We start from the raw sequence: 18683 nt of genomic DNA, 5'->3' as shown, positions 1-18683 counted from the left end.
CCAAAGTGGGAGACCCCGAGTGGGTGGCGAGATGATTACAAAATAAAAATTGAATTCTTTTGTATTTTATTACCACTCCAACAGTACGTAACATAATAATGCCTAATAATGACAGCTTAACCTTCTCTATATCGCCTCGTTCACTTGGCTACTGAGAGCCTCTCTGCTAGTGGAGCCTTGCAGATCAGTAGAAATGGTCCTGAAATGGGAACTTTAAATTGATTTATTTATTCAGTAGCACCCTCGCGGGAATATCTCTACAATGGAGCGAGCTTAAGTTTCACTTTCGATTGCATTATATAGCCCAGCGCAACACCTTCTTCAAACATGTTGCCACTTGTTTGTACCATTTTCTGGCGATTTGTAATGTGTTCTTGAAAAACGATGTGTTTTTTAGGATTTCAAGAAGCATATAAAATAAACAATGGATGTATTTGATGAACATTTATCCATGCTGAAAGTAGATTTAGATGTTTTAGGAGTGAGACAGAGAGATTATTATCTAATATATGCATCCAATGAAGCATTGCATGAAGTCTGTTGATGATCAGAGGCTGTTGTTGGGGCTGCATCAACGTTTTTTGATTTTAGTTTTGTAGGCTGACCATGCAGGCCAGCCCGATGGTCACCAAGGTTCATGTTTTAATAGCATTTTTACAAAAAATGCCCAGACGAGCCTAACATGTGAAAAAATGGCTTAGACCTCAGAGAGTTAAACTTGGGCCTGCGACCTTTTACTGTATTTCGTTTAGAAAATCCACAGCGGAGGTTTGTGTCGTACTACATGCGGTGTATTTTGCATATCTCTCAATAGCCAACGATCTGTGAGTCTGTTGGCTCGGAAATAAACTCTGTAATAAATGTAGTCTACATTGCATAAGAGGTGTAAAACCTGTGAGCATTTGAACTAAATGCTTATATAATCTGTAGTATTTGTTGATTGATTTAATGTGTGAACGAGGCGATATAGAGAAGGTTAAGCTGTCATTATTAGGCTGTAATGCAGACCCGGCACCAGAACAAATCTACAGAGAGGGCATATGATTTTCATTGGAGGGCACACAAAACCGTCATGTGCCGCGGCCGGTGGAGGCGCCAGAGATTTTCTTTTGGGGGTGCTGTGGGGTAGCCTAACGTTTCCTAGAGGGTACTCAAACATGTAGGGTTTCCCATTAAGGTACCGGGCGCTACAGTGGAATATTCTACTGCAACACTCCCCACACGCACATACACAGTGTACCCGCGACTGTTACAATGAAGGCTCGTTAATCAGCTCAGGGGGGTCCGGGGCATGCATCCCCCGGGAAGATTTTTTTTTAAATATTGAAGTTAAAAGCATCAATCTGGTGCACTTTGACAGCAAAATGAAGAGATCTATGGATACATCTTTCAACACGATATGAAACAGAACTGTAAACAGATTTACTATTTCTTTATGGATATTTTACAAATCACTCCCCTTTTAAACTGTATTCTTGTTTTACTGTTATAGTATTTCATAACTGTTTTTCATCTATTACTCTTACTATCTGACATCACATACATCGTAGCATTAAAGTTCACAGTTTATAATTACATTTTTTTAATTCGTATAAATAATATAAAACGTGCTTATTGGGGGGAGGGCAGGAATGTCAAATGGGAGGGCCTGGCGAAGGCATTGCAAGTCGGTCGCCAAATACAAAAAAAAATCACGAAGATGGACAATAATAGGAGAGGACATTCCCATCTCAGTCAGACAAAAACAGAAGAAATAAAGACACAGTCAGTAGGATCACTTCAACATTTCACAAACAAAAATAGGTTGACAACCAAATGCCACCAAAAACACAACATGGCAAGCATATTTATTGTTCCTTTAATCCCACTCTTCGTTAGAGCAAATTATTTCCCATTTCATGGTGTGATGAGCCACCCTTTGCTTTTTTGTTGCAGTAATTTTTTCAAAAAGAAATTGTATTTTTAATCTACTCTTCAAACACTTTAAATTAAGATTACTCCTTGATTGACTTTTAAAAATATGTATTTTAGCCAGAAGAATAGTTGTATGTATTAACTGTGTGCGGTCTTCATCTAAAAGCCCAAATAAAATAATGAAGGGTGAAAATGTAAATTCAATATTTGCCGCCAAATAATTTGCCAAACATTATGATTTGTGTGGAAACATTTCATTATTAAGATTTTTTTTTATTTTAACCTATTTTCCTTTCTCTTTATTGATCCTCCTTAGCAACGGTCATTACAGTCCTTGACAGCAGTCTGTTCTACTGGATTAACAACATGTTGCATGTTCTGAATTGACCAATCAGAACTTTAGTTAGTCTCTGTATTGTTTATGGTTGAATGTGATTCTTAAGTGGGCCCTGAGTTGAAAAAGGTTGGGAACCGCTGATCTAGAGGATTCAAACTGCTCTTATCATGGTCATATCTCTCAGTAAGGAAAGCTTCGTAAGTGAAAAAGACTAATAGCAACCTAGGGAGATCCCCATCTCACAAATAAATACAAATAAAATAAAAATAACACTAAAAACACAAGACAAAAAAAAATATGATCTGATATAAAACGTTTCCTTTTAAAAATGACATGTAAGAAAACATTTTAAGCTATTGAGTTTTGAAATGTGCATTTATCCACATCATAACCCCCTATTCCTCTTGCCTTACATTAACTATCTGCCTAGATACAGCATATTATATTATATTTCATATTAATTGTGATAATTTATTTTACCTAATTAGTGTGAATGCTGTTCACAGCATTCCACTATAGTTCTTCGAATCTTTATTAGTGTGAATGCTGTTTACAGCATTCCACTATAGTACTTTGATTCTATATTCTTCCCCTTATTATTAGGGTCTGAGACCTAGGTCGGCGAAGACCCTATTGAAATCGGTCGCGCAGCGACCGATAAACCTGCGAAACACACACAAAACAGGGAAAAAGACGGGCAAAAGCCCATTAAAAGTGGCCTAAATCATGACAGTAGGTGGCCCACGCCAACCTAGTCACATGGGCGCTCGCGCCCATGTGACCTCGGCCACCCTAGGCCGAACATTATTGATATCGGTGCGATTATTAGGGTCTGAGACCTAGGTCGGCGAAGACCCTATTGAAATCGGTCGCGCAGCGACCGATAAACCTGCGAAACACACACAAAACAGGGAAAAAGACGGGCAAAAGCCCATCAAAAGTGGCCTAAATCATGACAGTAGGTGGCCCACGCCAACCTAGTCACATGGGCGCTCGCGCCCATGTGACCTCGGCCACCCTAGGCCGAACATTATTGATATCGGTGCGATTATTATTATTCTGATTATTATTTTAATACATTGCGCACACTTTTGACCCCCGCAACATATGTGAAAACTCACCAAATTTCGCACGCGCGTCAGAAGTCGTGAAAATTGCGATGTGTAATTGGTTCCGGAACTTTGCGTCAAAAATTGCGTAGGCCACGCCCACTTCCGTTTTTAACGTTAACTCCCCCCACTTTAACTTTCACGTAAATGAACGAAACTCGCTACGCATATCTAGGGTGCGGAGACGAGCAAAAAAGCCTTTTGGAGGGGTATAAAATAACGTACAGGAAGTCGGCCATTTTGAATTTGGCGTTGGAAAAACGCGATTTATCGCGTTTTTCGTCCCTCGCACTTTAACGAACTCCTCCTAGGGACTTTATCCGTACCACTCCAAATTCCTCGGGTAGCTTCTCCACAAATGGGCGATCTAAAGTTATCACGGAACATTTTTTCTTTCGCACGGCGTAGCCGTGATTTGGCGCCAAAGTTCGCGTTCGCTCGATGCTAGGCCATCCCTCAACATGGAACACGATGATGTCATAACTCAAACTGACATGCTCAGAACGCCACCAAACTTCACGTGATGGTTAACACTGCGGCCCTGAACAGCTCTACGTAAAATCCGATGTTACTTAATGTGGCGTTTCCATGGCAACGGATCCCTCGCCATAATTTGGCGTCGGAAAAACGCGATTTATCGCGTTTTTCGTCCTCCGCACTTTAACGAACTCCTCCTAGGGACTTTATCCGTACGACTCCAAATTCGTCGGGTAGCGTCTCCACAAATGGGCCATCTAAAGTTATCACGGAACTTTTTTTCTTTCGCACGGCGTAGCCGTGATTTGGCGCCAAAGTTCGCGTTCGCTCGATGCTAGGCCATCCCTCGCCATGGAACACCATGATGTCATAACTCAAACTGACATGCTCAGAACGCCACCAAACTTCACGTGATGGTTAACACTGCGGCCCTGAACAGCTCTACGTCAAATCCCATGTTACTTAATATGGCGTTACCATGGCAACGCATCCCTCGCCATAAAACACGGTGTCGCTGTAACTCCAATGGACACGGTCCCATCGTCCCCCAATCTTCACTTTTATATCACCGGTTCATGCCTCAACAGCTCTACGTGAAATCTCAGATCTCACCGTATGCCGTTTCCATGGCAACGCATCGCTCGCCAAAAAACACGATGTTGTGTTAACTCAATGGAAAATCGTCCAAACGGCACCAGACTTCATATGATGGGTGATGGTCAGGCCCTAAACAGCTCTAAGTCAATTAGGGGATGTCATCATATGCCGTTGCCATGGCGACAGATCCCTCGCCATAAAACCCGGTGTTGTGTTAACTCAATGGAAAATCGTCCAAACGGCACCAGACTTCAGACTATCATTAATGGTCCGGCCCTCAACAGCTCTATGTCAATTATGGGGTGTCATCATATGCCGTTGCCATGGCAACGCATCCCTCGCCAAAAAACACCATGTTGTGTTAACTCAATGGAAAATCGTCCAAACGGCACCAGACTTCAGATGATGGCTAATGGTCCGGCCCTGAACAGCTCTATGCCAATTATGGGATGTCATCATATGCCGTTTCCATGGCGACAGATTCCTCGCCATAAAACCCGGTGTTGTCGTAACTCAACGGAAAATCGTCCAAACGGCACCAGACTTCAGACTATCATTAATGGTCCGGCCCTCAACAGCTCTAAGTCCATTATGGGATGTCATCATATGCCGTTTCCATGGCAATGCATCCCTCGCCATCAAACACGGTGTCGCTGTAACTTCAATGGACAGGGTCCCATCGTCCCCCAATCTTCACTTTTATATCACCGGTTCATGCCTCAACAGCTCTATGTCAATTATGGGGTGTCATCATATGCCGTTGCCATGGCAACGCATCCCTCGCCAAAAAACACGATGTTGTGTTAACTCAATGGAAAATCGTCCAAACGGCACCAGACTTCAGACTATCATTAATGGTCCGGCCCTCAACAGCTCTACGCCAATTATGGGATGTCATCATATGCCGTTGCCATGGCAACGCATCCCTCGCCATAAAACACAACGTTGTGTTAACTCAATGGAAAATCGTCCAAACAGCACCAGACTTCAGACTATCATTAATGGTCCGGCCCTCAACAGCTCTATGTCAATTATGGGGTGTCATCATATGCCGTTGCCATGGCAACGCATCCCTCGCCAAAAAACACGATGTTGTGTTAACTCAATGGAAAATCGTCCAAACGGCACCACACTTCATATGATGGGTGATGGTCAGGCCCTAAACAGCTCTATGCCAATTATGGGATGTCATTATTTGCCGTTTCCATGGCAACGAATCCCTCGCCAAAAAACACGGTGTCGCCGTTACTCCTATAAAAATGGTCCAAACGGCACCAGACTTCAGACTATCATTAATGGTCAGGCCCTCAACAGCTCTATGTCAATTAGGGTATGTCCTCATATGCCGTTGCCATGGCGACAGATCCCTCGCCATAAAACCCGGTGTTGTCGTAACTCAACGGAAAATCGTCCAAACGGCACCACACTTCAGATGATGGCTACTAGTCCGGGCCTTAACAGCTCTATGTCAATTATGGGATGTCATCATATGCCGTTGCCATGGCAACGCATCCCTCGCCATAAAACACAACGTTGTCTTAAGTCAATGGAAAATTTTCAAAACGGCACCAGACTTCAGATGACAGTTAATGGTCCGGCCCTCAACACCTCAATATGACAATAGTGAGTTTTCCTCAAAAGCTGTTGCCATGGCAACGCATCCCTTGCCGTTAAGCACGATATTGCTATAACTCCTGTGTAAATGGTCAAAAAGTGTTAAAATGTCACATGTGTGCTAACGGTCAAATCCTCCACACATATGTGTTTCAGTTTTCAGATTTCGTCAAATGTTGTTGCTATGGTAACACCATGCTCGCCGTGAAACACGGTTTTCTCATAACTCCAGTTAACATGCTCCAAACGGACCAAAACTTCACAGGTTTCATAACGATGCAGCCCTCAATAGCTCTACGCAAATTATGAGATGTCATCGTATGCCGTTTCCATGGCGACAGATCCCTCGCCATGAAACACGGTGTCGCTGTTACTCCTATGAAAATTGGCCAAACGGCACCAGACTTCAGATGATGGCTAATGGTCCGGCCCTGAACAGCTCTATGTCAGTTATGGGGTGTCATCATATGCCGTTTCCATGGCAATGCATCCCTCGCCAAAAAACACAATGTTGTCTTAACTCAATGGAAAATGGTCCAAACGGCACCACACTTCAGATGACAGTTAATGGTCCGGCCCTCAACAGCTCTATGCCAATTATGGGATGTCATCATTTGCCGTTTCCATGGCAACGCATCCCTCGCCATAAAACACGGTGTCGCTGTAACTCCAATGGACACGGTCCCATCGTCCCCCAATCTTCACTTGTATATCACCGGTCCATGCCTCAACAGCTCTATGTCAATTATGGGGTGTCATCATATGCCGTTGCCATGGCAACGCATCCCTCGCCAAAAAACACGATGTTGTGTTAACTCAATGGAAAATCGTCAAAACGGCACCAGACTTCAGATGATGGCTACTGGTCCGGCCCTCAACACATCTAGGCGTATTATGGGGTGTGATCAAATTCCGTTGCCATGGCGACAGATCACTCGCCATAAAACCCAATGTTGTGTTAACTCAATGGAAAATGGTCCAAACGGCCCAAAACTTCACAGGTTTGATAACGATGCAGCCCTCAACACATTTAGGCGTATTATGGGGTGTCATCAAATTCCGTTGCCATGGCGACAGATCACTCGCCATCAAACACAATGTTTGTGATACTGCTGTGACTCCTATGTACGTCGTCCGATCGGCCTGAAACTTCCCACGTTTGCCTACGGCCGAGTCCTCGAGACGCCTTTCGCGACACGTCGACGTGCGGACAACAGCCTGCGGAGCGTCGGCGTCGAAGACCCGATCAACGCTGCTTGCAGCTTTAATTATTATTATTATTATTATTTCAGCCAATACTTTAGCTCTCCATAACTTCAGCTTAATTTCAGCTACAAAAACCATTCAAATATTAAACTATTCAGCCTTTTCAGCAATCGATGGGAAACTTTCAACCTTTTCAAAATATTTCATACTTTTTGAAATATTCAGCTTTTTAACCTCTTTTTTTAACATTGAAGTCAATGGGAGATGAGCCAATACTTTGACTCTCCATAACTTCAGCTTATTTTCAGCTACAGAAACCATTAAAAATATTAAACTATTCAACCTTTTCAGCAATCAATGGGAAACTTTCAACTTTTTCAAAATATTTCATACTCTTTGAAATATTCAGCTTTTTAAACTATTCTTTTAACATTGAAGTCATTGGGAGATGAGCCAATACTTCGACTCTCCATAACTTCAGCTTATTTTCAGCTACAGAAACCATTCAAATATTAAACTATTCAGCCTTTTCAGCAATTGATGGGAAACCTTCAACTTTTTCAAAATATGTCATACTTTTCAAAATATTCAGCTTTTTAAACTCTATTTTTAACATGGAAGTCAATGGGAAGAGCCTTCAAATCAGTCAATATTCTAGCTCTCCATAACTTCAGCTTACTTCCAGCTACAGAAACCATTCAAATATTAAACTATTCAGCCTTTTCAGCAATTGATGAGAAACTTTTAACTTTTTAAAAGTATTTCATACTTTTTGAAATATTCAGCTTTTTAAACTCTTTTTTTAACATTGAAGTCAATGAGAGATGGGCCAATACTTTGAATCTCCATAACTTCAGCTCATTTTCAGCCGCAGAAACCATTCAAATATTAAACTACTCAGCCTTATCAGCAATTGATGGGAAACTTTCAACTTTTTCAAAATATTTCATTCTTTTTGAAATATTCAGCTTTTTAAACTCTTTTTTTAACATTGAAGTCAATGGGAAGAGCCTTCAAATCAGTCAATACTTTAGCTCTCCATATCTTCAGCTTATTTTCAGCTACAGAAACCATTCAAATATTAAACTGTTCAACATTTTCAGCAATTGATGGGAAACCTTCAACTTTTTCAAAATATTTCATAATTGTTTTAATATTCAGCTTTTTAAACTCTTTTTTTTAACATTGAAGTCAATGGGAGATGCCTTCAAATCCACTTTTCCTACACTTTGCGCCAAATGCTTCACCTTCCACATAATTTCAGCCAGACACTTCATTCCAACTTTCAAATGATAACAATACCTTCAGCTATAAGACTTGTATAAAATATATTTGATATCTTTTACACTTTTTGAGATATTGAACTTAGTTTGGAGCTTGGTAGAGAGGCCTTTTTCAGATTTTAACACAAGAGCCGATGGAGCAGCTCGTTAACTCTAGAGTGCTATGAATCTCAAAACAGAGTGCTGGGGCCCTTCTCACTTTGGTTACATAAATGGATTCCTTGCGTCCCTCACTTGCGTTGTTTCCCTGCGACTAGTCCCTCCCACCAGGGAAGCATGGAGAGATGCAAGGAAACCATGAGAAGCAGGGAAATTAGTTTTAAGAGCAATGGGACGTCCTTTCCTCCGGAGCGTCACGTGAAGCGACGTCCGTTTGTGATGACGCTGCACAGCTGATCGTCTGACAGCAGCCAGCCCTGTCCCCGTTGTTTCCACACACACCCCGGCCTCTGTTAGTACACATTTACTGACACAAACATTTGTATCATCTGTTGCCGACCCAAATAAATAAAATAAAATAAGAACTCATTCTCAAAAAGATAAACGCCATTCTTAAAATGTATAAACGAACAATAGTTTGATTAATATTGATTGATTGAGTGCACAAAATAAATAAAATAATTCAGAGAAGAAAAATAGTTATCTATCAAAACCCAGTTAGATTAACATTCATTGGATTGCACACTTTGTTTGTTTGTTTGGATATGTAGCAAATTAACATTTTAAATAGCACTTAATGACTGACTGAATGGAAATGACAATAAATGAAAATGTAAAACGAAAAAAGCGATCATGAAAATGTTTCCAAAAAATGAATAAAATGATTTTTGACCACTTTCTTGTTCAGATATATCACATATTTGTAACTAAATGATACATTAATTGAAACAAAACACGGTATAAACTGAGGAGTGACTCCCGTGAGGTTCATGTATTTTCTTCACTCCGCTGGGAAACTGCTCTCATGTCAAGAAGCATCAGATCAGTGCATGCGCTGCATCGTCCAATCAGTGAGCGATACACAGTAAGGGGCTGGGCGAGTGTCTGAGGATTTCATCGAAGGATGGTCTGGTGGTTCCTCGATTATAGGTCCTCCAAAATCGCTCCTCGGTCCTCGGGCAAAAATAAGGCCATTGGGACGCAAACTCAAGTTGGCGCAGACAAATCAACTTCCGGTGAGACCGAGGAGCGAGGAAATGAAAAATAAGAGAAGTGAGAAGGGCCCCAGGAGAGCTTGAAATTCTCCCCCGAAAATGTTTTAAACTTGCCATAATTCCCAAACCCTAAACTCCTCAGACATATTTTTTCATGAAAAACGTAGGAAAACCTCTCCTAGGTTGGAAAATTAAAAAAAGATAAGAACAAATATTAAACAAAATGCCTCTTGAGGGCATGAAGAGAGAAAAAGTCCAGCTAGCTCGCAATTGATTCCCATGTTAAATTGTTCCGGATCTTTCTTCAGAGCAGAGAGAAGTACACTTTAGATACACTGCTCCCATCTCCACATTTTATACACACAACCCAAAAAAAAACGTATTTCAGTTCATTGGGGTTCCCTGATGCTCACGGTCTGGTAATTTTTTTATAGGAGCCACAGTTTTTGAACAGGTGGCAAAATTGTCAGATATACTCCTCAATGCATTATTATGGGACTCAGTGCTGCAGTTGGTTGTCATTGTGTTGCTGGGCAGATTGGAGCCACACACACATACACATGTGAGTGACGTCATCCAATCAGAGCAGACACCATGGAAACCTTTGATCTATGGACACACACACAGTTGTTATGATTGGGTGTTATGAGTAGGTGCTCAGGAACAGAAATAAACACTGACAGACTGGACTTTAACAGACTGTCTCAGACTATTATTTTCTGTCTGATGGAGACTTCATACAGACTTCAACAGGTCCCACATATTTTATACATTATTGGTGACATATGGTTTTAGTCGAAAGGTTTGCAGTCAAAATATTCTGCTGCTTTCCCAAGCCTTTTTACTTTATTTCCTCTTCTTAATACAAATTAATTCACTACTACTTGCATCTGATATTTAACTCCTTCAGCCTATTTTCAGCTGCAGAAACCATTCAACTATTACATTATTCAGCTATTTCAGGACATCAAGGCTATACATGTTGTTGTTTTATACCTTTTTTTAAACCTTTTCTTTTAAATTTTAAGCTTTTTCTGCATTTTTGTAGCAAAAGCAGCTACCATTCAGCTAATAACATATTCAGCTTTTTCTGTATTTTCAGCTAAATTCAGCCATAAATGTTCACAGTTTACAGCATTCGCACGCATTTTCTGCAGGAAATGCATTTTTTAGTTGAAATTAAATTACCTCAATTACACTGCACTACACACCCGAGGACAATTATTATTGTTGTTTCATGAAATAGTGTCATTAAGTCTACTACATTAGGAATTTGGAAATATGATTATAATATAATTGAATTATTCACTTTAAACAGAATTACCATATCAATAGCTATTATTATTTGAAGAATTTTGGAATTCTGATAGTCGAGGCTGGCAGAACTCACTTAGATCAGTAAAATTACATAAAGCATTTATTACAAAAATCACACTTAATCCAAACTAAGAGCAAAAAGAGCCGGTATATCCTGATATCCATATCCCCACAGCAGTGAGAAACTGTAACAGAGCCCTGTTCCACTGACCCCTAACACTGCTAACAGTCACATGAAGAAACAAAGACAGAATGTGTGCAAAGATCAAACTTTTTCAACTTTTCAACTTCAGTTAATTGCACAGAAAGTCTTTTTTATTTTCACATTAACCTTATTTTTCTCAGGTATGCTACGTTTGTTAAAATACTTTTTTAAATTCTCGGATGGAAAATAGTTCAGACAAATAACATGTGAAAAAGATAAAATGTTTAAGAGGTAAAACAATATCATTCCTGTTAATAGATAACAAGATTAAATCTTCATGCAGCCTGCCTATCCAAAACATTTAACAGGTACACTATTGAGCCTTATAGGAGTTAAAAATGCCGTTAGTGAGTGTTGTTTAATATTCAGCTGGCAGACAGGGAACACATGCCAGAGACAGCGGAACAATAAAAACTAGTTTCACTGAATTTTCCAAATCAGAAAACATTTGATTATAAGCATTCTGAAGCCAATTAATAACTGGATACACATGTGGGAAATGACAGTGAGTGAGTTTAAACCTTCAAGTTTTCCAGGGAATTGATGTACAGTTAGTCCAGATAATGTGTGTTTGGGCCATCAGGAGAAGCAGGTGACCATCACTCTGCCTAACGGGGAAACATCCGTGGCCACGGTTCGAATCTGGAACGAAACCGTATCCAATCTGACGCTCATGGCTCTCGGCTCTAGCGCTCCAGAGATACTGCTGTCTGTTATAGAGGTACACACACACACACACACACACACACACACACAAACACACACACACACACACACACACACACACACACACACACACACACACACACACACACACACACACACACACACACACACACACACACACATCCTGTCTTTTTATCACAAGGTTTGATGTGGATCTATTTATGCCGTCAGCACACTATTCCCTGCTTATCTCTCTCTGGGTCCTTCTGTTTTCATCATGTTCCATTTCTCTATGCTAAAACAAAACACTCTTTCTTAGTTGTATCTGTAAAACAATAACCTCTTCAGCAGATAACATGTTATTCAATTAAAGAGATTGATGGACATCAGACTGGCTATTCAAAGCGTGGGCATTACTCTTCTCTTATTTTAGAACAATAATGACTGTCCGTGCCTTGTAGAGAGTGTGTTTGGATGATTGTCACTGCTCTGTATCCACCCTCCCCTTCTGACACACTCCTCACACACGTGTTCTCTGCAGGTGTGTGGTCACGGCTTCAACGCTGGTGAGTTGGGACCAGCAACTATCGTTGGCAGCGCCGCCTTCAACATGTTTGTGATCTTGGGGATCTGTGTGTGGACGATCCCTGAGGGTGAGACCCGAAAGATCAAACACCTCCGGGTGTTCTTCATCACCTCCTTCTGGAGCATCTTCGCCTACATCTGGCTCTACCTCATCCTGGCCATCATCACGCCCGGCGTCGTGGAGGTGAGACACTCACCGAGCTTTAGCGTATACTCTATGAATCCTGCAAGGGTAATTAATGGTTTCACCCTCACTAGGGCTGACCCGTCTGGTCGGTGGTTTGTTGGTGAATGGTGGTTCATTCTGCAGTGTGGTTTGGCTCTCATAACATGTCGGGTATTAATAACCTGGATTTGCACATCATTACTTGGATAGATAAGCTTTGACTGTGGACATATCAACATTGGCATATTTCAATATGATTATTCTTATGAAGGCCAAGTTGTTGTTGTTTTCAATATAACTGCAGGTGTATCCCTTGCAACCGCTGGTTTATAATCAGGTGTGCGCTGGTTGGCATTGAGTCTGCAATTTAAAAATAAGGTGTTCGATAATAATAAGGTTACAAATAAATAGCTTTTGTGGTGATTTACAACAAGCACCTGTCCCACTTATCCCCTGTGATCCCCATGCAACTGTCCAACTTCATTACTGGAATTAACTCCACCTGCACACTTGACCCAATTCCCTCCAAATGTGTTAAAGAGAGCCTCCCTGCCATCTCCCAACTCGTCGCCAGCATCATTAACTCCTCCCTCAGATCTGGATCAGTTCCCCCCTCTCTCAAACTGGCTGCTGTCACACCCATTCTCAAAGGACCTGGACTCACACCTGACATCATGTCCAACTTCCGGCCCATCTCAAATATCCCCTTTCTGTCAAAAATACTTGAACGTGTCATTGCCTCACAACTTAAATCCCACCTCAGCTCCAATGACTTCTTTGAGCCATTTCAATCCGGTTTCCGATCAAAACACAGCACAGAAACAGCTCTTCTGAAAATCACAAACGACCTCCTCCTCTCCTCTGACTCCGGCAACCTGAACATCCTCATCCTCCTCGGCCTCACCGCAGCATTCGACACCATCAACCACACCATCCTGCTGTCCCTCCTCGAATCATCACTCAACATCACCGACACTGCACTCTCCTGGCTGAAATCCTACCTCACCGACAGACATCAGTTTATCAACATCAAAAACTGCACCTCGTCCACTGCTCCTCTGTCCCAAGGCGTCCCCCAGGGTTCGGTGCTTGGCCCCCTCCTCTTCATCCTCTACATGCTCCCCCTTGGCAAAATCTGTCGTCGCCACAACCTTCAATTTCACTGCTACGCAGATGACATCCAACCTTATATATCTCAACAAAAACCATCACCCCCACAACACACTCCACTCTCACCAACTGTCTCTCAGAAATAAAAGCATGGATGCAAACAAACTATCTCCAACTGAACAGTGCCAAATCAGACATCATCATCATCATCGTCCCCCCATCCCGTACCAAAGCCATCCAGAATTTCAACTTCACCCTTGACGGCAACACTCTATCCCCCCCCTCCCCCCCTCACATCCGCAACCTCAGAGTCATCTTCGACAGTTAGATCAAATTCAATCACCACATAAATCACATCACCAGGACCGCCTTTTTCCACCTCAAAAACATTGCCCTTCTCCGCCCATCACTCTCCTCCTCTGCTGCTGAAACCCTGATTCATGCATTCATTATCAGACATACTGTAAGTACGGGCACGAGCAAAAAATAGGACTAAAGAGCACAACCAGGCAAAAAGGTCTTTAGTCAAGCATTTAATCCAAAAGGTAAAAATAAAACAGGCAATGATCAAAAAATGTACTGAGTGGAAGCAACGAAAAACAACCAACTTAGTTGGTACAAATGCTAAGCAGCTAGAACAATAGTTTACGTCAGGAGAGTAACATGGAGCACTTTCTGCTATACAGACAAGACAAACTGGCACTGACCAAGGAAACAGCACAGACTAAATACACAGGTGAGGAGTGATGATTAGGGACAGCTGAGGCTCATTGAGGCCAGGCAGGTGATTAACAGGGAGCGAAAATACACAGGGCCTGGATGTGAGATTCATCACATCACAACTCGACTACTGCAATAGCACCCTCTACTACGGCATACCATCCAACCTCCTCAATACACTCCAGCATATCCAGAACTCTGCTGCCCGCCTCCTCACCCACATCCGCTCTTGAGACCACATCACCACCGTCCTCCAGAACCTCCACTGGCTCCCCGTTGTTGAAGCAAACACCACAGTGGTGGTGGCTTAAAGCCCACCTCTGCTCCGCACCGTCCGTTAGATGAGCCTGGTCACATTAATAAGAAGGAGTTCAAAACACCGGCATAAAAGTTATAACAATAATCTGATTGATTTTAATGGTAAAAAAACCCATACAAGTTACAGAGTACTCTGGACAGTTCTACTGCCATGCGATACAGGTATCGGGATCAGCCAGTCAGAAACAGGAAGCCCCGTGCATGAATAAACATCAGTATACATAGACAGATTTGGAGGCAGTCGATTTCACTCGTAAGCGAATCAGAGTTCTGGGAAAAATGTATTTTACTTCTGAACAGAGCGTGAGAGCTTCGGAACTACCCAAGGACAGAGTCAATCTTCTATCTTGCACCTGAATTCACTCCTTTACTTTCCCAAGGAATATTTCACACAAACTATTCTTTCCCAGACAATCAAACATTGTACACAGATATATTGGTGCCCAGAAGGGACCTTGAAAAGAATATGTGTGTGTGCTGAAAAGAATATGTGTGTGTGCTGGTATCTAGGTCAGTGAGTGTGAGTGAGAAGATTATATATACATATATATAGGATTACTTGAAAACAGTCGCCAATAATACATGTTTACTTCAATACAGATTAAAATAATACATGTTTACTTTAATACAGTTTAGAACAATATCTGTTAACTTTATCGTGCGTCAAAGAATCAACTTCGAAGTCCTCCTCATTACTCACAAAGCCCTCAACAACCAGCCCCCCCCCCACCTCACAGACCTGCTGCACCACCATACCCCTTCCCACTGCCTCCGCTCATCAGAAGCCAACCTCCTATCAATCCCCACCCACATCAAGCACCGGACCTGGGGGGACAGAGCCTTATCCGTCGCTGCCCCCTCCCTCTGGAACTCACTCCCACAACTCAACAGAGACTGCACTGACCTCACCACCTTCAAAAAACTAACAAAAACTCACCTCTTCAATCTGGCTTTTTTTGTTTGCTGGATTTTAATTTGACTTTAACTATATGTATTTGTTGTTCTTTGCTTTTCTTTGTAAAGCGACTTTGAGCATCTGTAAAAGGGCGAACAAAATAAATCTATTATTATTAGTGTGAATGCTGTTTACAATCTTTATTCTTATTTCAACCAATACTTTGCCGTTGAATAAGTTCAGCATACTTTCAGCTACAAAAACCATTAAAATATCAATCTATTCAGACTTTTCAGCAATCAATGGGAAACTTTCAACTTTTTCAAAATATGTCATACTTTTTTAAATATTCAGCTTTTTAAACTATTTTTTTAACATGGAAGTCAATGGGAGGAACCTTCAAATCCTCTTTTACCTACACCTTGCGCCAAATGCTTCTTGTAGCTCCCTCCAGTAAATGACACGAGGCTGAGGTCTTGATTAAATACGGGGTTTATTCTTGTGGGACCTATTCCAACCCGTGAGAACTGGGTTATAAGACAGAAAAATATAAAAGGTAAACAACAAATAAATATGTAATATATGCATATGTCATCACTGTTAATGCCGCCAATCAAAAATAAACGGCGCACATATCACACACAGTAAGTAGCACAAGCTAACAATAGCATGTAGCACAAGCTAGCGCATAGCATACATACATACACACACAAACCTGCAGCTCAACCGCACACAATTACACAAAACCAGCACGAAACGTACCTCGTATACTGCTAGTCACCTAGAGGAGCTGATAACTTTATATGCATTTTTCCTTTGGTTTCCGTAGTTTTCCTTTAACGTCTTGCGTTGCTCTGCCTTTGCGACTATCCAGTGCGTTGATTAAACAGGTGTAACAAAAAACACAGCAGATTAGTTCCGCCTCTAAATGTTGCACATAAAAAGGTAGGAACCAAAAAATACAACGTGGGAACAAATGAATACAGAAGGTGAAGACAGTTACACTTCTCCTTCCACATACTTTCAGCTAGAGACTTCATTACAACTTTAAAATGATCACAAGACATCCAGCTATAAGACTTATTCTTCAGATTTTTGATATCTTTTACACCTTTTAAATATTTAGTTTGGAGCTTGGTAAAGGGGCCTTCTTCAGATTTTATCATGAGTGTCTATTGCGCAGCTCGTTAAGGCTTAGAGTGTGTGATGTCACACCTAGAGTGGAGCAGAGCTTGAAATTCGCCATTTTTTTTTAACCTGACATAATTCTCAAACCTTAAACTCCTGGGACATAATTGTTGGAAAACTTCTCTTAGGTTGAAAAATAAAAACATTTTAAGCAAAGAATTTTAAGAAAATGCCTCTTGAGGGCATGAAGTGACCAAAACTTTCAACATGTCTCCATTAAGGCCCATTGTAAATTCAGCCACATCTTTCATCACAGCACCAGCTGCACACCTTTAGCAAATCTGCAAAAAAGGCCACATTATTCACCCGAAAGTACACAAAAAGCAGATTGAGACGCTCCTCAGGGTCTTGACATGATCCACGCGTTGACATTTTACCGATAGCTGCTACGGTTTTCAACAACATTTTGAAATGTAAGAGGTTTATTTCTCATTCAGAACAATGGAAAGGCTCTCCTTTCACAGCACATCTCCATGGAAACCTTTCATCTCTGGGCTCACACACTCAGGTGTTTCACAACGTCGTCACCATGGTAACCTTTGATCTCTGGGCTTACACACAGAGGTGTTTGATAACGTTGCCACCTCAAACACAAACACACAGACTGGAGTTTAACAAACTGTCCCAGCCTATTATTTTCTGTTTGATGGAGACTTCAGACTGACTTCAACACCTTCCACATATTTTATACATTATTGGTGACGGATGGTTTTAGTTCAAAAGTTTGCAATCAAAATATTCTGCTGCTTTTCAAAGCGTTTTTACTTTCTTTTCTCTTCTTAATACACATTCATTCACTACTACTTACATTTAATATCTAACTCCTTCAGCCTACTTTCAGCTATAAACCATTCAACTATTACATTATTCAGCTATTTCAGGACATTGAGGCTATACATGTTGTTGTTTATACCTTTTTTAAACCTTTTGTTTTAAATATTAAGCTTCTTCACTATGTTTCCTACTCTTCCAGTTTCACGTTTCACTTTCAAGTTTTCAACAAAGTCATTGCAATGGATTTGAGCTGTAACCATTTTGATTCGAATCATTTCACTTTTCTGCATTTCTCCGCTAAATTCAGCAACACACTTACTTGGTTTTTGTAGCTAAAAGCAGCTAACATTCAGCTAATAACATATTCAGCTTTTCTGCATTTTCAGCTAAATTCAGCAACAAATGTACACAGTTTACAGCATTCGCACGTATTTTCAGCAGGAAAGGCATTTTCTAGTTATTATTATTATCTCAGACTAGTGAGTCAGCATCTGTCCTGTGTTCCAGGTGTGGGAGGCCCTGGTGACCCTGCTGTACTTCCCGGTGTGTGTAATCCTGGCGTGGATCGCAGACCGCCGCCTGCTCTTCTACAAGTACATGGGCAAGCGTTACCGTGCCGACAAGCGTCACGGCATCGTCGTGGAAACAGAGGGAGACTTGACGCCCAACAAGGTGGGCATGGAGATGATCATAGATGGCAAGCTGACACATCGAGGTGGGGCCGTGGTCCCTGCCGAGAACTGTGGGGGTGTAGCTCAGGACGGAGCAGCAGGCGTCAATAACGTTGGTGGAGGGGGCAACCTGCCAAACTCCAACAGCACCATATTGAATGTGGAGAGCAACAAGGAGCTGGACGAGAGCCGCAAAGAGGTGAGAGATCTAATCTCAGTTAAAGATATTATGTGTTTTTGGTATATATAGAAAGCCTTTATTGTCAACGTACCAAATATACAACGAGATTTTTGGAGTGCAACCCTGTCACAGTGCACAGTGTCCAAAACAGACAAACAATAAAAACAGCAGGACAGACACACCATAACAATCATAC

General features: G+C 41.5%; 2 protein-coding genes across 3 annotated transcripts in view; one reads left to right on the top strand and one right to left on the bottom strand.

The window, feature by feature from the left end:
- Positions 1–18683, bottom strand: part of LOC307035385 (uncharacterized protein) — a 464943-nt gene that overhangs the window by 133299 nt on the left and 312961 nt on the right. The window lies entirely within an intron of this gene.
- slc8a2b (solute carrier family 8 member 2b) overlaps positions 1–18683 on the top strand; it is a 425653-nt gene that overhangs the window by 233179 nt on the left and 173791 nt on the right. For both annotated transcript variants that reach the window (XM_079674593.1, XM_079674592.1), the window contains 3 exons: positions 11797–11934; positions 12421–12648; positions 18143–18505. In XM_079674593.1, coding sequence (XP_079530719.1) covers positions 11797–11934; positions 12421–12648; positions 18143–18505 — 729 coding nt within the window. The remainder of the gene's footprint in view (positions 1–11796; positions 11935–12420; positions 12649–18142; positions 18506–18683) is intronic.

Source organism: Notothenia rossii (assembly GCF_949606895.1).
Source record: "Notothenia rossii genome assembly, chromosome: 4".
Taxonomy (NCBI): Eukaryota; Metazoa; Chordata; class Actinopteri; order Perciformes; family Nototheniidae; genus Notothenia; species Notothenia rossii.
This window is presented reverse-complemented; position numbering and strand designations above follow the sequence as displayed.